This window comes from Artemia franciscana, chromosome 10 (genome assembly GCF_032884065.1).
Source record: "Artemia franciscana chromosome 10, ASM3288406v1, whole genome shotgun sequence".
Lineage (NCBI taxonomy): Eukaryota > Metazoa > Arthropoda > Branchiopoda > Anostraca > Artemiidae > Artemia > Artemia franciscana.
In genome coordinates, this window is record NC_088872.1 from 36,966,280 (window position 1) to 36,987,240 (window position 20,961).

The window sequence follows — 20,961 nt, forward strand, 5'->3', positions numbered from 1 at the left end:
ATATATATATATATATATATATATATATATATATATATATATATATATATATATATATATATATATATATATATATATATATATATATATATTGATATATATATAAGCACTAAACCAATTACAATACTAGTTATTCTAAATACTGAGCTATATCTAGTGCCTGAGCAAACTTTGTCAAGAATAAATAGAACTTTATTTACAAGAAAAGGCAGTTCAACATATTGGTATTGTAAACTAAAATGCCAATTCATAAATACATCCCATTGTTTTTCTAGACGTTAACACACAGAAGCTTGCCATGGAGGTCGTTAATAAAAAATAATCTGGCTATTACCATGATTGCAGGTACCACTGCAACCTAGTAAATAGCGAACCGTAATTCATAGTAACCGGAAGTTCATAAATTCAAACAAACGAATTTTCAAATGGGGATAAAACTATTTATTTAGACAGTGAAAAAAACAGGTATAAAAGTCCATATATTTCGATCATTTATACAGCGATCGTCGGCAGTAGAATCATTAAAATCAAACAGTTCCTGGTAACGAACTGCAGTAAGGAGCGACCCGGCTCAATAGTAAACGAAACTCTAAAAGACGGAATTTTGATACCAATATATACATCCAAAGAATCGAGTTTTTATGCTGATTTTGAATATAGAAGTTTCATCAAGTTTAGTCTTACCCCTCAAAAGTAACGAGCCTGAGAATATTTGCCTTATTTGAGGAAAAAGGGGAAAGACCCCCCAAAAGTCATAGAACCTTAATGAAAATTATACCACCAGATTCAGCGTGGCATAGAATATCAGACAGCTAAACCTATTGGAGCCTCAGCACAAAGGACAGTTAAAAACACATTCGTGACTGCTTACAACAAAACATAACACCCACTATTACAAAACCCGATAATTTCATCATCACCAAAATAACCCAATGTGAAAATATGAAAAAATTAAAATCTGATAATCATTGTAGGTATGAAGTGGTTTAATTAAAGACAATAAAAAAAAACGCATAAAAAAGGAGCCCAGGTGCACTTTCGTTGGTAAAATGTTAAACGCCCTCAAAACAAATGAATAGCAGGACAGAGCTGTTCTTTTCTTTCCGTTAATATGGTAATATTTGAAATTGATGAATTTGAGATGAACTCTTAAATTAAAAGAAAAGATATAGCCATATTTATATAAGCTTGATGCATGGCAAACTAGACGCTAAAATAAAAAAAAAAATGAAAAATTAAATATTAACTGGCACAAAACCTTAGAAAAAATTTAAGCAACTAGACTGCCTGAAAAACTAAAGTACTTCAGGGAAGTAGGTTTGCTCTTTCTATTTCGGTTTCTCTCCCTGTTAAAAATTAAATACAAAATAACTCATTTTTCCAACAAGTGGAAAACAAGTGGTGGGTAACAGAGTATATTGGACTTTTATAATTTGGGTTATATCTTTGCATATTTGGGGGAGATAGGGGTAAAGTATTTGGACAGCTTGAAGGTAGAAACCAATTCTTACTTCATTATATGCAGAGTAATCGTAGCCAACAGATTTCGCATGCAGACTCGCTCTACTTTACCACCACTCCCCTCTATGTCCAAATATATAGCCCAAATTTGTTTCTAAAGTATTGAATGTTTCTCAGGTTTTGGAATTTTTCATTAAGATTAATTTAGATTCTTTTCTTGAGTGGTATTGCTTGAACAGATAAGTACTTTTATTTTTTTATTTATTTTAGCAAATTTAGCTCATTTTGTAAGGAAACATCTATGCAATGTCCAGGTGGCTTGGTGCTGCAGTGATTTTTTAGTAGTGGCGGTAGTAGTATAAATGTTTAGTTTCGTCACAATCTGTCTAAACTAGAAACTATGCTGCGAAGCAGCATAGTTTCCAGTTTAGAGCAGTTAGAAATGCTAATTCTAGGAGCGCATCCATTTCTGGTTGACCCTCCTCCTCAATGGGACAAACTAAAAATGCGTAAAGTGGGCAGGGTTTTAAAGCCGAGGGAAAAGTTGAGGTTGTACAATATAAATAAAATTATATTTTAAATCCTTATTCCAGTTATCACTGGTAAATTCTGCATAGTAGGAAGTCGAAAGATAATTAAAAACTTACGCATCCATTAATGTGACTATCCAAAATTGTTCGCTTTTATTTTCGAGTTTAAACTAGTCAGCTATTTGAACAAAACAAAAGACCGCTGTTGTGTATAGAGAGAAGCGAATTAGTCCATGAGCCCCGCGGGCAGTGGGGTGAGATCCGTATTCTGATTGGTTGAATGTTATCTGATTTTATAACCCACTCTTGTTTGCTCTTTCAAGCTTCAGACCGAATAATTATTCAATAAATATAGAATACAGACCTTGCGCCACTGCCCACGGGGCTCATGGAATAATTCGCTTCGCTCTATAGATAATATTCACTCGCGAGCATCACTATTCAACCAAATTTGTTTCACCATGGCCTTCCCATAGCCAATGACAAATTTAATCCCGAACTGAAAAACTGTATAATTTCCATTGCGTCGGAAGGCATTTCTTCAAATCAAAGCAACATAAACGTAATATTTAACTAATCACTCTGATTCACCGGTTCACTGGCTAGTTCCAACTCGAAAGTAAAAGTGGATAATTAGCATTAATGGATACGTAATTTTTTTTAATTATTTTCGACTTCCTACTATAAAGAAATTACCAGTGATGACTAGAAATAGTATTTAAAATATAATTTCATTCATATTGTACAATCCCAACATTTCCCTCGGCTTCAAAACCCCGCCCACTTTACACATTTTAGTTTGCTGAATGAAGGATTTTAAAAAGCTAAAAAATGGATTTTAGAAATCTAAGAATGGATACGCATTCCAGTTTAGACAACTTGTGACGAAACTAAACATTTACCGTATAAATATAAAGTAAAACGACAAGGTTGATAAGACCTGAGGGTCCACATTCATGTCCAATGTGAGGGTGCACAAAAAAGTGTGTTCCATTGGATATACGAGTGCAAAACATTAAATATTTACGGAATCTTATGTTTAGGAGTCTGAAAATAAACAGTAGCTATTGAGTTTGATTAGGCCGGAAATATTTCTCAGAGTGATTAAACCGATAACTGCAGGTTACGCAGGAATGAATTTGTTTTTATGAGTTTTTATGTTGTTGAAATATTTATTTATTTGTTAAGAGTTGTTACGAATTTGCTTATTGGCATGGTCCTGTGTTTTCTGGACTTTTATCTTATCATTTCATTTCAGGTTCAATTGTCCAATTCTTAATGGTTCACCCAGAATTAGTTTTCTTTTTTCTTTTAAATGCTTTTGGACCATTATTTTTAAGCGGACCGAGCACAATAAAAGCGTGATAGGACCAATTATGGAAAATCTGAATACAATTATTTTAAAATCAGAAAAACTGAGACACTCAATTTGTGTTTCATGTAACCTTTTAACAAAGATTTGAATAGGTTAAAAGACAGGATTTAGAGTTTACAAAAATAAAACAAAATTTAAAACAGGCTACTAATGGGACTTAAGTTATATAGTACCTGAGAAAACTTTGTCAAGAGTAAATAGAACTGTATTCGCAACAAAGAGGCAGTTCTACATATTCATATGTAGTTTTATACACTGATATTTACACTACATATCTATGTGTGTCCATCTATGTATACAGTACGTATATATAGACATATATGCACTAAACCAGTTACAATTTTTTTTTTGAATTGACTTGACTTAATTAAACAAAAAACAATATACATAAATCTTATACAAAAGAGACAAGGAGGTACAATACTAGTTATTCTAAGTACTGAGCTATATCTAGTGCCTGAGCAAACTTTAATAAATAGAACTTCATTTACAAGAATAGGCAGTTCAACACATTGGTATGATAAACTTCAATGCCAATTATTAAATACTTCCCTTGTTTTTCTAGACATTAACACACAGAAGCTTGTCATGGAGGTCGTTTATAAAAAATAATCTAGCTATTAGCAGAGTTGCAGCTATCACTGCAACCTAGTAAACAGCGAGCCACAATTCACAATAGCCGGAAGTTCATAAACTCAAACAGATGAATTTTCAAATGGGAATAAATTCATTTATTTAGACAGAAAAAAGGTACAAAAGTCCTTATATTTCTATCATATATACAGCGATCGTCATTAATAGAATTATTAAAATAATACTAGGTCTATGTTGCATGGGCAACGTGAGAGTGAGGTGTTACGGCAACTTTTGTCCGGCCTCGCCGAGTAAAGTGTTGCGAGAGCAACACTTTGGTTTTGTTTCCTCGCTTCGATGCTGAAGTTGTTAATCTGTAGGGATCTTAAAATAAATACTAGGTACGCCAACTCGCAAAAGTTGCAAACCCCTCATTGCAACTAGCAAAAGTTGCAAAATCCTCATCGCTAAAGATGATTGTAGCCTAATAGCCGGTTATTACTTACAAGTGCCCTACAATACCAACCAGCAAAAATTGCGAACCCCTCATTACCGAAGATGATTATGAGCTAACAGCCGACTGTTGCTTAAAACTCCCCTATATTTCTCACAATTGGTATCGGCCTATTTTTGGTTTCAGTGTGTACCTTACTGCATAAGTTGTCAACCCCTTTAAACTTTCAAACTGGTATATCACATGAAGGAATCTTTCTACCAAAAAATGGATGACATATAGTTTGATCAGCTCATCAAGAGCCATCGACTGCCATCGAAAAATAATCTATCTGTCTTAGTTCAGAAGTATACTTTTTCGCAGTAAGCCAAGTTTCTAACGCTTTCACTTAGAAACAAGCAAAGGATAAACTCTAATTTCTTTAGCAATGAGAGAACTTTTGAAGTTTAAGTGGCACATCTGATACCAATTCTGTATCGGACAAATTTTGGTTTCAGTGTGTACCTTACTACTGAAGTTGTCAACCCCTTTAAACTTTCAAACTGATATATCTCATGAAGAAATTTCTCTACCGAAAAATGGATGATATATACTTTGATCAGCTCATCAAGAGCTATTGACTGCCTTCGGGGATGCTAGAACAAAAATACGACAAAACCAAAGTGTTGCTCTCGCAACACAATAATTGAAACTAGCATATTTATTCGCAAAAGAATAAATAGCTTTTTGAATCATTCACAAAATAATAAATTTCCAGATTATTCACTTTCTTATTTTCAGAGAGAGTTCACTGAAAAATTCATTCACAGTCTTGATGTAAATTTCCTTCTCTAATCTTGCCCAGATATTAAACAAGTTTCCAATGTAAGTGACAAAACCTTCCGTGTTTTCTAAGTGCAAAAGCAATATTGAGTTTATAGTTGTTCACTTGGTTGGTCTCATTTTCCCATATATACGACGTATTTTCGACGCAACACCTTTAAGTTAAGTATTTTTTTCTCAGACCACACTGCCGTTCTATGACAAACAAATAAATCTTCAAATCGGGATAAAACCATTTATTTAGACAGTGAAAAACAGGCACAAAAATTCCGATATTTTGATCACCTATACAGCGATCGTTATCAGTAGAATTATTAAAATAATATAATTGAATCTAGCTTATTTATTCACAAGAAAATAAAAAACTTTTCTGGTCATTCACAAAATAATGAGCTCCTGGATTGTTAACTAGATTGTTATCAGAGAGAGAGAGAGAGAGAGAGTTCACTGAAAGAGTTCATTCAAAGTCATAATTTAAATTTCCTTTTTTAATCTTGCCCAGCAGTAAAACAAGTGTCCAATGAAAGTGGCAAAGCCTTCCGTGTTTCTAATTGCAAACACAATGTGGAGTTTATAGTTGTTCGCTTGGTTGGTCTCATTTCCCTTTATAAACCACCCCCTGACGCAGTGGTGGATTTGAGGTCGAGACTGCTTGCTCTGGTTTAGCTTGAGACGAAAGCTATTTTTTTGTAATTGGTTTCAGTAGTTGAGTTTTTATGGCACTTGGTATTAACCAAGTGACATATAGCAATCGCATTTTCTGTCGGTCTGTCTGTCGGTCCCGGTTTTGCTACTTTAGGCACTTCCAGGTAAGCTAGGACGATGAAATTTGGCAAGCGTAATTCTGGAAAATTAGAAAAAAGAGGTATTTTTAACTTACGAACGGTGGATCGGATCTCAATGAAATTTGATGTTTAGAAGGATATCGTGTCTTAGAGCTCTTATTTTAAATCCCGACCGGATCTGGTGAAATTGGGGGGGGGGGATTTGGGAGGGGGAACCTAAAACTTGGAAAACACTTAGAATGGAGGGATCGGGATGAAACTTGGTGGGAAAAATAAACACAACTCCTAGATACATGATTGACATAAACGGAACAGATCCGCTCTCTTTGGGGTAGTTGGGGGGGGGTTATTTATGAAAAATTAGAAAAAATGAGGTATTTTTAACTTACGAATGGGTGATCGGATCTCAGTTAAATTTGATATTTAGAAGGATATCGTGTCTCAGAGCTTTTATTTTAAATCCCGACCGGATCTGGTGACATTGGGGGGGGGAGTTGGGAGGGGGAAACCTAAAACTTGGAAAACACTTAGAGTGGATGAATCGGGATGAAACTTGGTGTTAAAAATAAGCACAAGTCCTAGATACATGATTGATATAACTGGAACAGATCCGCTCTCTTTCGGGTAGTTGGGGGAGGGGTTAATCTGAAAAAATAGAAAAAATGAGGTGTTATTAACTTACGAACGGGTGATCGGATCTCAATGAAATTTGATATTTAGAAGGATATCGTGTCTCAAAGCTCTTATTTTAAATCCTGACCGGATCTGGTGACATTGGGGAAAGTTTGGGGTGGGGGAACCTAAAATCATGGAAAACGCTTTGATTGGAGGTATCTGGATGAAACTTGGTGGGAAAAATAAGTAGAAGTCTTACATACGTGATTTACATAATTGGAATGGATCGACTCTATTGGGGGGGGGGGGGTATTTCTGAAAAATAAGAAAAATTACGTATTTTTAACTTACGAAGGAGTGATCGGATCTTCATGAAACTTCATATTTAGAAGCGGTGAGATCAGGATGAAACTGGATGGAAAGAATAGAAACCTGTCTAAGATACGTGACTGACATAACCGGGCCGGATCTGCTCTCTTTGGTGGAATTGGGGGAGGGGGGGGGTAATTTTGAAAATTGAGGTATTTGTAACTTACGAAAGGGTGACCAGATCTTAATGAAATTTGATATTTATAAGGTCTTGTGCTTTAAAGTTCTAATTTTAAAGTCCGACCAGATCCTGTGACATTGCGGGGAGTTGGAGGGGGAAACCGGAATTCTAGGAAAACGTGAAAATTGGGGCATTTTTATCTTATGAATGGATGATCGTATCTTAATAAAATTTGATTTTTAGAGGGAATTCATGTCTCAGAGCTCTTATTTCAAATCCCGACCAGATCTTTTGACATTGGGGGGAGTTGGAGGGGGAAATCTTGGAAAAACACTTGGAGTGGAGGAATCGGGATGAAGCTTGGTAGATAGAATAAACAAATGTCCTTGATACGTGATTGACATAATCGTACTGGATTCACTCTCTTTGGAGAAGTGGGGGGGAGGGGTTCATGATTTGGCGAGTTTGGTGCTTCTGGACGTGCTAGGACGATGAAAATTGGTAGGCGTGTAAGGGAGCTGCACAATTTGACTCGATAAAGTCGTTTTTCCAGATTCGACCATCTGGGGCGCTAAAAGGAGAGGACAAATTAGAAAAAAGTAGGTATTTATAACTTACGAGTGGGTGATTGGATCTTAATGAATTTTGATATTTAGAAGGACATCGTGACTCAGAGCTCTTATTTTAAATCCTGACCGGCATTAAGCCTCTTATTTTCCTTTTTAAATCAATCTATTGATTCATAGAATTTTGTTATAGCTCTTACCATATGATCTCTTGGCTCTTAGCTCTTCTCGCCTCGTCACAAGTGCCATATGAGCTCTCAGCTCTTGTTAATAATTTTTTTAATTATTAAGACTGTTTCTTTTCCAAACAAGTTTGAAAACAAGGTTTTAGTTATTTTGCGCATTTTCGGTTAGATTTTACTAATGTCGCATACCGCCAAAAATCATTTTATTAAATTTAGGTTTATCAAGGGAATCTGTCCGTATTACCACAAAAGCCAATTGGGAGGCAAAATCTTCATTTCGTAATAACAAGGAGAAGAAATTTAAAATCCTAACTTCTTTAGGCTATCGAAATGATATTTCGGGATTGTGCTGTCACAATGGGGATGAAAGCAAAATATTTACTTCTTTTTACTGTTATCTTTGGGTTATCTTTGTTGTGTTATCTTTGGGCCTATCTTTGGGTTAGTTTTTTTAATTCTGAAAAGTTAAAAAAATGAGGTATTTTTAACTTACGAATAGGTGATCGGATCTTAATGAAATTTTATATTTAGAAGTATATCGTGTCTCAAAGCTCTTATTTTAAATCCCGACCGGATCTGGTGACATTGGGGGAGTTTGGGGGGAACTTAAAATCATGGATAACGCTTAGAGTGGAGGGATCGGGATGAAACTTGGTAAGAAAAATAACCAGAAGTCTTAGATACGTCATTGACATAATTGGAACGGATCCGCTCTATTTGGGGGAATTGGGGGGGGGGGGAATTCTGTAAAATTAGTAAAAAAAAGCGTATTTTTAACTTATGAAGAAGTCATCAGATCTTCATGAATTCCATATTTAGACGGACATCGTAACTCAGATCTCTTATTTTAAATCTCAACTGGATCCAGCGTCACTGGGAGGGGGGAATGGAAATTTTAGAAAATGCTTATAGCGGAGGGATCAGGATGAAACTTGATGGATAGAACAAAAACAAGTCTAAGGTACGTGACTGAAATAACCGGACCGGATCTGCTCTCTCTGGTGGAGTTAGAGGGGGGCAATTCGGAAAAATAAGGTATTTGTAACTTACGAAAGGGTGATCCGATCTTAATGAAATTTGATATTTAGAAGGATCTTGTGCTTTAAAACTCTTATTTTAAATTCTGACCAGATCCTGTGAGATTGGGGGAGTTGAAGGGGGAAACTGGAATTCTTGGAAAACATGAAAATTGGGATATTTTTATCTTATGAATAGGTGATCGGATCTTAATGAAACTTGATATATAGAAGGATTTTATGTTTCAGATGCTTCTTTTTGACTCGAATTGAATCCGGGGACATATGGGGTTGGAGGAGGGAAACAGAAATCTTGGAAAACACTTAGAGTGGAGAGATAGGAATTAAACTTGATTGGAAGAATAAGCACAAGTTCTTGATACGTGATTCACATAATTGGAACGGATCCGTTGTCTTTGGAGGAGCTGGGGGGTTTTAATTTGGAAAATTAGAAAAGTTGTGATATTTTTAACTTAAGAACAGGTAACCTGATCTTAATGGAATTTGATATTTAGAAGGAATTTATGCGTCAAACCTCTTATTTCAAATCCTGACCAGATTTGTTGACATTAGGAGGAGTTGGAGGGGGAATAAAAAATCATGGAAAAAGCTTAGAGTGGAGGAATCGGGAGGAAGCTTAGTGGAGAGTAAGCAAATTTCGTAGATACGTGATTGACATAATCGTACTGGATTCGCTCTCTTTGGAGGAGTGGGGGGAGGGGTTCATGATTTGGCGAGTTTGGTGCTTCTGGACGTTCCAGGACGATGAAAATTGATAGGCGTGTAAGGAAGCTGCACAATTTGACTTGATAAAGTCGTTTTTCCAGACTCGACCATCTGAGGGGCTAAAGGGAGAGGAAAAATCGTGACTCAGAGTTCTTATTTTTAATCCTGACCGGCATTAGGCCTCTTATTTCCCTTTTTAAATCAATCTATTGATTCATAGAATTTTGGCAGAGCTCATACGATATGAGCTATTGGCTCTTAACTCTTCTGGCCTCGTCACAAGTGTCATATGAGCTCTTAGCTCTTGTGTTTTTGTATGGGAATTGCATATATTTGTCCATAAAATTGTGTATACTGTTATATATACTGCTGAGGATTTCAATACTTATTTTGATACATTACAATACTTAATATGATCCAATTATATTTCCACGATTAGTTGTTCATAAATCAAAATGTTTATAAGACAACTCTCTTACTTAATGCTAAACCTGAGTCAAATTTTAAATTTTCATTTTTGTGCTCTATAGACGTATCAGGATTTAAACGTTTGAATTGAATGTCTGAAAATCTTAAAATTGAAAAGCAATTAATTAAAACTCTACCACAGCTTGAAACCCTGAGAATTTGAATTACCAATCTGTAACTATCAAATACAAAAATAAAAACACATTATTAATTGTTTTTTTAAGGAGTATTTAGACTCATATACTTACTCTGAAGTACAAACCTACATGCATCTTTATTAGAGTTCATGTTTTTCTGACAATTTTGATCTTTGCTCGAATATTTTAGGATGAATAGGAGAGGAAATACTAGTGAAAAGCTTTAAGCTGACAGGACACTAGACTGACGAAATAAAAAAAAAATAGTTTTTTAACTGAAAGTAAGGAGCGACATTAAAACTTAAAACGAACAAAAATTACTCCATATATAAAATGAGTTGTCACCTCCGCAATCCCTCGCTCATTACGCTAAAGTCTTTAATTGTTTTAAAAAGTAGAATTGTGGCAAAGAGTCAAACTTTAGCGTAAAGAGCGAGGGATTGCGGAGGTGAGAACCGATTTTATATAGCCTACAGAGTAATTTTTGTTCGTTTTAATTTTTAATGTCGCTCCTTACTTTCAGTTAAAAAAACTAATTTTTTTATTTTAATTTCTGAACGTTTTTTAAATAATAAATGTTTGATCTTGGCTCTCCGCACATAAATTATTAAATGAAATTTGCATATTAATTCTTTTTTTTGGCTAAATGGATTTCTCTTAGTTTTGATCAGACGATTTTGAGAAATAAGGGGTGGGGAAGGAGGCCTAGTTGCCCTCCAATTTTTTGATTACTTAAAAAGGCAACTAGAACTTTTAATTTTTAACGAATATTTTTATTAGTAAAAAATATACGCAACTTAACAATTAACTTACGTAAAAAAAAATTATATTTTTATTTTTTATTATGTATATGAGGGGGTTTTCCCCCTCGTTAATACCTAGCTCTTTACACCAAATATTAGGTTTTGTCCCAATTCTTTAAGAATGACCCCCTGAATCAGAAAGGCCGTAGAATAAATTAGTTGAAATTACTAGAAATAGTTTAGCATAAAGAGCGAGGTATTTATCGCCTCCTAAATACCTCGCTCTATATGCTAAAGTATTTTTAGAACCCTTCATATGCGTAATAATCTCTGTTCGTTTTACGTTTTAATGTTACTCCTTAGTTTCAATTGAAAAACTTTTTCATGTTTATTTTTTCATTGTTTTTTTATAGTAATGCTAGAAAATCCCGCACTCTTTTCATTGAATTTCTCTTCCTCCTTGACATATTCCTCCAAGGAAATATCCTCCCACATAGCCCCCCCCCTCAACCCCACCCCCAAACAAACAAATCCCCCTGAAAACGTCTGTACACTTCCCAATAACCAATACTGTGTCTTTCTCTTAATTTTGATCAGACGATTTTGAGAAAAAAAGGGTGGGGGAGGAGTCCTAGTTGCCCTCCAATTTTTCGGTTACTTGAAAGGGCAACTAAAACTTTTAATTTTTAACGAACGTTTTTATTAGCAAAAATCTACGTAACTTAAGAATTAACTTGAGTAGCAAATTTTTTTATTCTTATATTTTTATTATGTATATGAGGGGGTTTGTCCCCTCGTTAATACCTCACTCTTTACACTAAAGCTTAAATTTTGTCCCAATTCTTTGAGAATGACCCCAGAATCAGAAAGACCGTAGAATAAATAGTTGAAATTACTAGAAATAGTTTAGCATAAAGAGCGAGGTATTTATCTCCTCCTAAATACCTCGCTCTATATGCTAATTTTTTTTTAGAACACCTGATATGCGTAATAATCTCTGTTCGTTTTAAGTTTTAATGCTACTCCTTACTTTCAATTGAAGAACTTTTTCATGTTTATTTTTTATTGTCTTTTTATAGTAATGCTAGAAGATCCCGCGCCCTTTTCATTGAATTTTTCTTCCCCCTTGACATATTCCTCCAAGGAAATATCCTCCCAAATAGCCCCCTCCCCTCAACCCCACCCCAAACCAAAAAATCCCCCTGAAAACGTCTGTACACTTCCCAATAACCATTACTGTATGTAAACACTGGTCAAAGTTCCCCCAGGGACTGTGGGGGAGTACGTCATCCCCAAAAACATAGTTATTACTGTTTTCGACTATGTAGAACAAAATAGCTATCTCAAAATTTTGATCCGTTGACTTTGGGGGAAAAATGACCGTAGGAGGGGGCCTAGGTGCCCTCCAATTTTTGGGTCACTTAAAAAGGGCACTAGAATTTTTGATTTCCGTTAGAATGAGCCCTCTTGCGACATTATAGGACTACTTGGTCGATACGATGACCCCTAGAAAAAAACACACGCACCTGTGATCTGTCTTTAGCACAAAATACGAAATTCCACTTTTTTGTAGATAGGAGCTTGAAATTTTTGCTATGGGGTTCTTTAATATGCTGAATGCGATGGTGTGATTTTCGCTAAGATTCTATGACTTTTAGGAGGTGATTCCCCCTATTTTCCAAAATAAGGCAAATTTTCTCAGGCTCGTAACTTTTGATGACAAAGACTAAATTTGACGATACTTATATATTTAAAATCAGCATGATTTTAAAATCACCAGCATGATTTTAAAATCACCAGTTTGTGGTAACAGTTCGTTACCACAAACTGTTTGAAACGTCTCTATTCAATAGTTGTAACTAGTAATCTGCCGTAAGAAATAGTTCTTTGTGACTCACTTTACTTATTTTCTTTTTCTTTTTTAGTGAATTGTAGCGCATAGGTAAACTTTTCCTTAAATCTGTTCGCTTTCTTTCCTCGAAAGTTTTGTAAAAGAATGAACTTGAGCTTGAAAAAAGAAATTCTAAAAAAAATAATATTCTTTTGAGTAGAAAAAGACCAAAACAAACCTAATTAAAAAACAATAAGCCCAGTTTCTCGCCCCAAGCCCGCGAACGCCCGCCCCAGCCCAAAGAAATAAGCCACCGGGGCTTTAAACAAGCCAATCTGGCAACACAGGTATTAACCGTAGTTTTTTAGAGTTTCGTTTACTACTGAGCCGGGTCGCTCCTTACTACATTTCGTTACCACGAACTGTAACATAAATGTTCAATAAACATAAATGTTCACCGAAGTAGACTTCGACCGTGTAATAATTAGATATGGCGGGGGATGAAAATACAGAAACGGACTTTTTCTTATAAAATTGTGAATTCAATAATGTAAGTGAAATATAACGAGCTATAAAAAGTGGAAAGATACGCTACGTTCTTATGAAAATTAAAATTTTGATTAGTAAATTTTTGAGATTTCATCAAAGTTGACCCTGTTAATTAAAACACTATTTAAAAAAACAGTGATTAATTAATGCTTTATTGCCTATACCAAAAAACCCTCGTTTTAAATGTCTTCTATGCATTTCTGTCTCTTTGTTCTGTTTTTCTTGTCAAACAGCTCGTGGTAACGAACTGTAGTAAGGAGCGACCCGGCTCAGTAGTAACCAAAACTCTAAAAAAATGGAACTTTCATGACAATAGTTACATCAAAAGAATTGCATTTTAATGCTGATTTTAAGTATATAAGTTTCATCAAGATTAGTCTTACCCGTCGAAAGTTACGAGCATGAGAAGATATGCCTCAGTTTAGAAAATAGGGGCAAATACCCCATACAAGTCACACGATCTTAACGAAAATCACACCATCAGATTCAACGTATCAGAGAACTTTTCTGTAGAAGTTTCAAGCCCTTATCTACAAAAATATGGAATTTAGCAATTTTTGCCAGAAGACAGATCACGGACGCGTGTTTTTTTTGTTTTTTTTTCCCCAGGGGTGATCGTATCGCCTCAGTAGTCCTAGAATGTCGAAAAAGGGCTCATTCTAACGAAAATTAAAAGTTCTAGTACCCTTTTTAAGTGACCGAAAAATTAGAGGGCACCTAGGCCCCCTCCCACGCTCATTTTTCCCCAAAGTCACCGAATCATAATTCTGAGATAGCCATTTTATTCACCATTGTCGAATAACCAAATAACTATGTCTTTGGGGACGACTTACTCCCCCGAAGTCACCGTGGGAGGGGCTGCAAGTTACAAACTTTGAACTGTGTTTACAAATTAAATAAAATAAAACTAATTTTTTTAGCTGAAAGTAAGGAGCGACATTAAAACTTAAAACGAACAGAAATTACTCCGTATATGAAATGGGTTGTCCCCTCTGCAATCCATCGCTCTTTACGTTAAAGTTTTTAATTGTTTTAGAAAGTAGAATTGTGGCAAAGAGTCAAACTTTAGCGGAAAGAGCGAGGGACTGCGGAGGAGACAACCCATTTCATATAAGGAGTAATTTCTGTTCGTTTTAAGTTTTAATGTCGCTCCTTACTTTCAGCTAATAAAAATAGTTTTTTTTTATTTAATTTCTGAACGTTTTTGAATCAATGCATGTTTGGTTTTGGCTCTCCGCACATAAATTATTAAAATAAAATTTGTATATTAATTCTTTTTTTGGCTAAATGGCTTTCCCTTAGTTTTTATCAGATGATTTTGAGAAATAAGGGGTGGAGAAGGAGGCCTAGTTGCCCTCCAATTTTTCGGTTACTTAAAAAGCCAACTAGAACTTTTAATTTTTAACGAACGTTTTTATTAGGAAAAAATATACGTAACTTAAGAATTAACTTACGTAACAAACTTTCATAATCTTTTATTTCTATAATGTATACGAGGGGGTTTGTACCCTCGTTAATACCTCGCTCTTTACACTAAATCGTAAGTTTTGTCCCAATTCTTTAAGAATGACCCCTGAATCAGAAATGCCGTAGAATAAATAGTTGAAATTACTAAAAATACTTTAGAATAAAAAGTGAGGTATATATCTCCTCCTAAATACCTCGCTCTTTATGTTAAAGTATTTTTAGAACCCCTCATATGCGTAATAATCTATGTTCGTTTCAAGTTTAAATGCTAATCCTTCCTTTCATTTGAAAAAAGTTTTCATATTTATTTTTCATTGTTTTCTTATAGTAATGCTAGAAAATCCCGCGCCCTTTTCATTGAATTTTTCTTCCCCCATGACAGATTCATCTAAGGAAATATTCTCCAACATAGCCCCCTCCCCTCAGCCCCACCCGCAAACAAAATAAAATCCCCCTGAAAACGTCTGTACACTTCCCAATAACCATTACTATATGTAAACACTGGTCAAAGTTTGTAACTTGCAGTCCCTCCCCCAGGGATTGTGGGGGAGTAAGTCATTCCCAAAGACATAGTTATTATGGTTTCCGACTATGTTGAACAAAACGGATATCTCAAAATTTTGATCCGTTGACTTTGGGAAAAACAGTTCGTTACCACGAACTGTTTGATTTCCTACTCTTCATTACTACCATAGTTACTAAGCGATGCCACAAACTTATGCGACATGCTAAATGGTTTGACCTACACAAATTGTCACAAAGAGTGCAAGACCCTAAAAAATGGTTGTAGACAATTTTTTTTTAATGAAAAGCTTAATTCTCTCTCTATAGTGATAAGAAATGCAAACACAAAAAATTATGCAGAAAATAATAAATATTTTATTTTCATAATATTTTCTAATAATTAAAATCATTGTTTTTAATGATGGTGAACAGATTTTTATTTATTTTTTATGGCGGAATTTTTATCATAACTTACTATTTTTTGCATTAATATTTTTATACCATTTTAATTTCAACAGGTTTATTAGAACTTTAACCCCTGGGCTGAACTAAGGTAGATAGTAATAGAACTAAGGGGTGATCGATATTTCCGGACTGACTCATGATGGACTCATGGTTGACTCATCACTTCTTTTGCGCAAAGAGGATAAAACTGACAAGCAAGGTATGTTCAAATAGAGCTAATAAATTTGTTATGCTCATGATGACCTCTAAATGTCACAAAAGAAAAAGTGACGATGCAGGAAAGTGACGTTTTCTATCACTTTGCCACGGAACATCCATTTTTACCCAAAGAGAGTCAACATGCCTGGAAATGTGAATTGCAAGATACCTAATCAATATACCATGGTCTAAAATCCATTTATCAAAGGTTTTGAGCCCCTTACATAGAAAAACTAGGAAAATCGCTTTTTGCATCGTTAGCATGTATCTCATTAGTTATACCTAATTCATATTCTGCCAGAACTAGCAGGTTACCATAGGATCGCAGAGAGATGTATGATTCATTCAGTAGCTTTCCGCGCTTCTTATTACTTCCTCCTAACAGCTCCGTTGTAAAGTATCATATAGCACCTTCTGGAGCAGGAAGGCTGGAATCCACAATAGGGGAGCCATTATCTTCTTAATGGTCAAAAATTCTTGAATGTAGGTTTAAATTCCCCCTCTTACATACTCCTCCTCCCAGTTATTTCATTGAGGGAAAACTGAAATGCGTCTTGTGAAAAAAAATACGCCTGATGAAAACAGGTATTATTTATTCATGAAAATAAATTTAATTTCTTATGCACGAATTCTCAAAAGATACAGGTAATAAAATGCCCGTCAGACTCTTAGTTGTGTGACAAAGTTGCACATATTTTGTGGAAAAGTTTAAGGAAGGTAGTAAGTAAAACCTATATTTATCGTGTTTTACTGTACATGTATAAGAAAAATCGAGCAAAACAAATAAAAAAAAAAAGTTTTTCCACGAAATTTTAGAGCGGTGCTAAAACTTAAGCGAACTAAAGCTATTGCTTCGCAAACTACGCAAGATTATGTAAGAAATAGCTTTTATTATCAGTAGATTATAAAAATAGGGTTTGCTGAAAACTGATCGCGTTCGAGTTTTCGAAAGATTATATTTATGTAGTATAGAGTCTCATAGTATATTATAGCTGTCGGACATTATGGGAAATAATAATTATAATTGTATGGTGAAAGACTATTTAGAGAATGATAAATTAGTATTTTATTTTCTACATGCTACTCACTAAATTTTCTGATCCAAAGAGAAGATTTGGCCTTTTTGGTCAGTTTTGGTTTTCCTTAAAGCACATAGATCTTGGAAAATATCATGAGAAATTCTTTTTAAGTTAGTTTTGAAGATACATCCTGCTTGAAACGGACAAAAACCAAAACGCCATCCTGCTGAAAACGGACAAAACCAAAACGTCACCCTGCTGAAAACGGAAAAAACCAAAGTGTTGCTCTCGCAACATAATTCTTTTTAAGTTAGTTTTGAAGATACATCCTGCTTAAGTTGATCAGCAAATATTGAAATGCGTTTATCACATTAAAGTAGAACAAAGTACAGTTCAAATCTCCATTCTTTCTTCATTGAGGTATATTATTGCCGCATCGATAAATTCAATACTTTCTACTGGACATTCAGATACTTTTAAGAAACTTTACCTATGGCTGAAAAGCATGTCAAAAAATCTCAGCCAATTTACTAGCAAAAGTGGCCAATTTCCCTGTTTCTTCTGGATACAGAATTGTCATTTAGTTTTTTTTTTTAGAAAGAACAGTTTTTCATGCCACCAGGTATGTTGCCATATGTATACCACTTTAATGTGCCCCCAGGCCTATAGGCTGCATTTAAAATTAATGAATTTGATTATTTATTGGAAACAAAAATGTTCTACTCTATTCAATAAGGGAGTTATCAATTACTATATCAATGAATTCTATCACATATTCTATCCCTCATATGTTGTTTATTAACACAATCGTAATATATGTGAAACCTTAAGCGAGGATGAAATGAGCGTGAAAAATCTCAGTCAACTTAAAAACAAAAGTAAACAATTTTCCTGTTTCTTTTTTATACTATATAATTGGTTTATTGTATTTGAAAGGAGCATCTTTGATGCTGCAGGATTTGCCACCTTCAGTATGCCCACTACCCTTTTAAGTTTACCACGAGATTTTTAAATGTAATAAATATGTTTATTTATAGCAGCTTAAATGTCCTGCTCTACTTTTTCTGAAAGTAATAAAATCCTACACCAACGAATTTAATACTAATTTAAATTTAAATTTAACAAATTTAAATTTTAATATCAGGCATTTCATCCCTCACATGCGGCCTATTAATATAATCCTAATTTATGTGAAACCTTACCTGAGGATGGAATGCATGTGAAAAAATCTCAGCCAATTGACTAGCAAAAGTGGCCGATTTCCCTGTCTCCGTGGCATAGAGAATAGTCGCTTTAATTCTTCTTGAAAGAACTTGTCCAAATAATTTGCTGGTAAATTTGACAGCTCTGAGAAAAAGGAAAACAAAGAACGAACTAAAAAGTGTAAACAGAGAAGTGTTTCACAAACCTAAAGGTTTCAAAGAGTCCAGCATATTTGACATTATACAAGTATCCTTAGTCACTTCTTAAATCAAATTCTTCAATAAACAATAGAAAACTCTTCTAATGCCATTTCCTAGTTTTTTGTTTGTTTTCATTCCGAGGATAGAGCTATTCGAAATTACTAATACTGCCTGTCTTTATACGTTGAAGAGTGAAGGGTTGAAAGTAATACTTAGAAATTCTATAACAGGTTTTCAGGGATTTCATTTTCGCAGGCCAACATTTGGTTATTTGGAAATCCTTTTTAAGTGATTGGAAAGTTAGGTAGCATAATACTGAAGTATAATTGATTCTCAATTTAAAAGACAAGTCAGTTCGCAAAAAACACAAATAATTTTTGTGTCGTTTTAGCGGAAAAATCTGTTTCTCCTAATTGGGAAAATATTAGTAGAGAAAACATTACGTAAGCTGTTTTCAGTTTTTTTAATTCTAAATGTTCCAGATAGCCAACAAAGCACTTTGTTTTATAACCCAGGTCAGGCCTGAAATGTCTGTCTTTGTTCCAGTTTTGAATTTAGGTTTCAGTGGCTTATGAGATGCTAATATTCATAGTTCTAATTTTATTTTTTAGGTGTTTTCGGAATAATTTTCCTAGTAGCCATGTATCCCAAATTTTTACCAAGTTTTATAGTAGACGCTCCACCTCACCGAGTGAGGAAATTAAAGCATCTTAGGCAGGCGGTATTCCTCTGAGGAGCACTAATGAGAATCACTTAGGAATCACTTGTAATCACTTGGAAATATTTCGTTAGATTTAAGGTGGTTTTGCATGTAAATTTACAGCGGATTAAGTTTGTTAATGACGGCTTTGCATGGATTTGGACCTTTCGATTTCGTTAACGGTTTGGTTCCTAGGTAATTGATACACTGTTTTGTACACTGTAATAGGTACATTGTTTTGTCCCAAGTAATTGGATAGATAAGTAAGTTCAATACCTGGTTCAACTGCTCGTTCATCCCAATTGCTGGATTAGATTACTTCTTTTCTCCTTTTTTCTCTCTTTTTTTTGCTAACCAAGTAATCACCTCTAACACATTATATAAATCCAGGTTGGATCTAGTGCTGGTGAAAGAATCGTCAAAAATTCTTCCCCGATAGAACTTATCCCTGTTTCAGGTCCTTAACCTAATATTGATGATTATTTGGTGAATATTTTTTTTTTTAAGATGGTAGCATTAATGTTTGAAGCTAAAGTCCTATTTAGAATATTCTCTTTTTTAGATGGTATTAGTAACGTTTGGAGCTAAGCTGATATTTAGGGTTTTCTTTTTATTTTATAGTTGGACAATCTTATTGTCCTTAACATCTCTACTTTTAAAATTAAGTCGACAAATAGAAAGTCCAACAAAATAAATAAAATCGTTCAGGAATTCTGGCAAATTCCCCTGTAAAATTTCCCCTGAAAATTCCCCACCCACAGAAAAATTTCCTCCCTATGAAAACCTTCCCTGCGGAAAATACCGCCAACAGGAAATTTACCCCCCTCCCCCACCCAAAAAATATATGGAAACTTCTCTATAGCAAATACTATACGTAAACGGTTGGCACATTTTACAACTTGAAGACCCTTTCCCCTCGGCTGTGGTGGGTTAGGTTATCTCCAAGGGCATAGTTTTTGGATTTTTCAACTATCCTGAACTATCTCAAAATTTGAAGATCAGCTATCTCAAAATTTAGATTTGACCATTCTGGGGACAAAGGGGCGTTTGGGGGTAGTCACCCTCCGATCTTTTTGGTCACTTAAAAAGGTTGCTAGAACTATTAATTTCTCTTCAAACGAGCCTCCTCCCGGTGTTCTAGGACCACTGATTCCATGCGATCACCTCCGGAAAAAAAACAACAAAAGTAACGAACAAAACAAATAAACAAACATTCCGTGATCTGTCTTCTGGCAAAAAAAATTTTTTTTCATATTTTCAAGATAAGAGCTTGGAATCTCTTCAGAAAGGTTATCTGATTCGCTGAATATGATGGTGTGATTGTCATTAAGATTATATGACTTTTAGGGGGTGTTTCCCCATTTTTTCGAAAATAAGGCAAGTTTTCTTAACTTTTGATTGGTAGGACTAAATTTAATGAAGCTTACATATTTCATATAAGCGTAAAAATGTGATGCATTTCATGTATCTATTGGTATCGAAATTCTGTTCTTTAGAGTTTCGTTTACTATTGAGCCGGCTCGCTCCTTACTATACAGTTTGTCGCCTCACACAGCTTGATTTATGCTTAATGTACAGCTTAAGTTTTTATTTTCTTTAGTAATAACCTTTTTTGAACCCGGTAGGAACGAATGTACAATAGCCCGAATACTATCCAACAAAAATGAGAAATTTTAATAATTGTATAACTGTGGAGAAGGGGATCGAAGGGGGTGCAGTGGGTTTCTTCTAGTATTCACACAGCCTCACAGTTTCAGAGGCTTTACTGTCAAGAGTTCGCGTATTGGTCAATGGAAAAAAAAATTTGACTGAAACAAAGAGTGAAATTCAAACTTAAAAAGATGAGATTATTGTTTTTCAGCAAGCTCACAACATATCT

General features: G+C 34.7%; 1 protein-coding gene across 1 annotated transcript in view; it reads right to left on the reverse strand.

The window, feature by feature from the left end:
* The window catches only part of LOC136032155 (nitric oxide synthase-like protein), a gene marked incomplete in the record, with an annotated part of 293,001 nt that overhangs the window by 81,792 nt on the left and 190,248 nt on the right, over positions 1-20,961 (reverse strand). Inside the window, 1 exon segment of the mRNA XM_065712338.1 lies at positions 18,182-18,326. Coding sequence (XP_065568410.1) covers positions 18,182-18,326 — 145 coding nt within the window.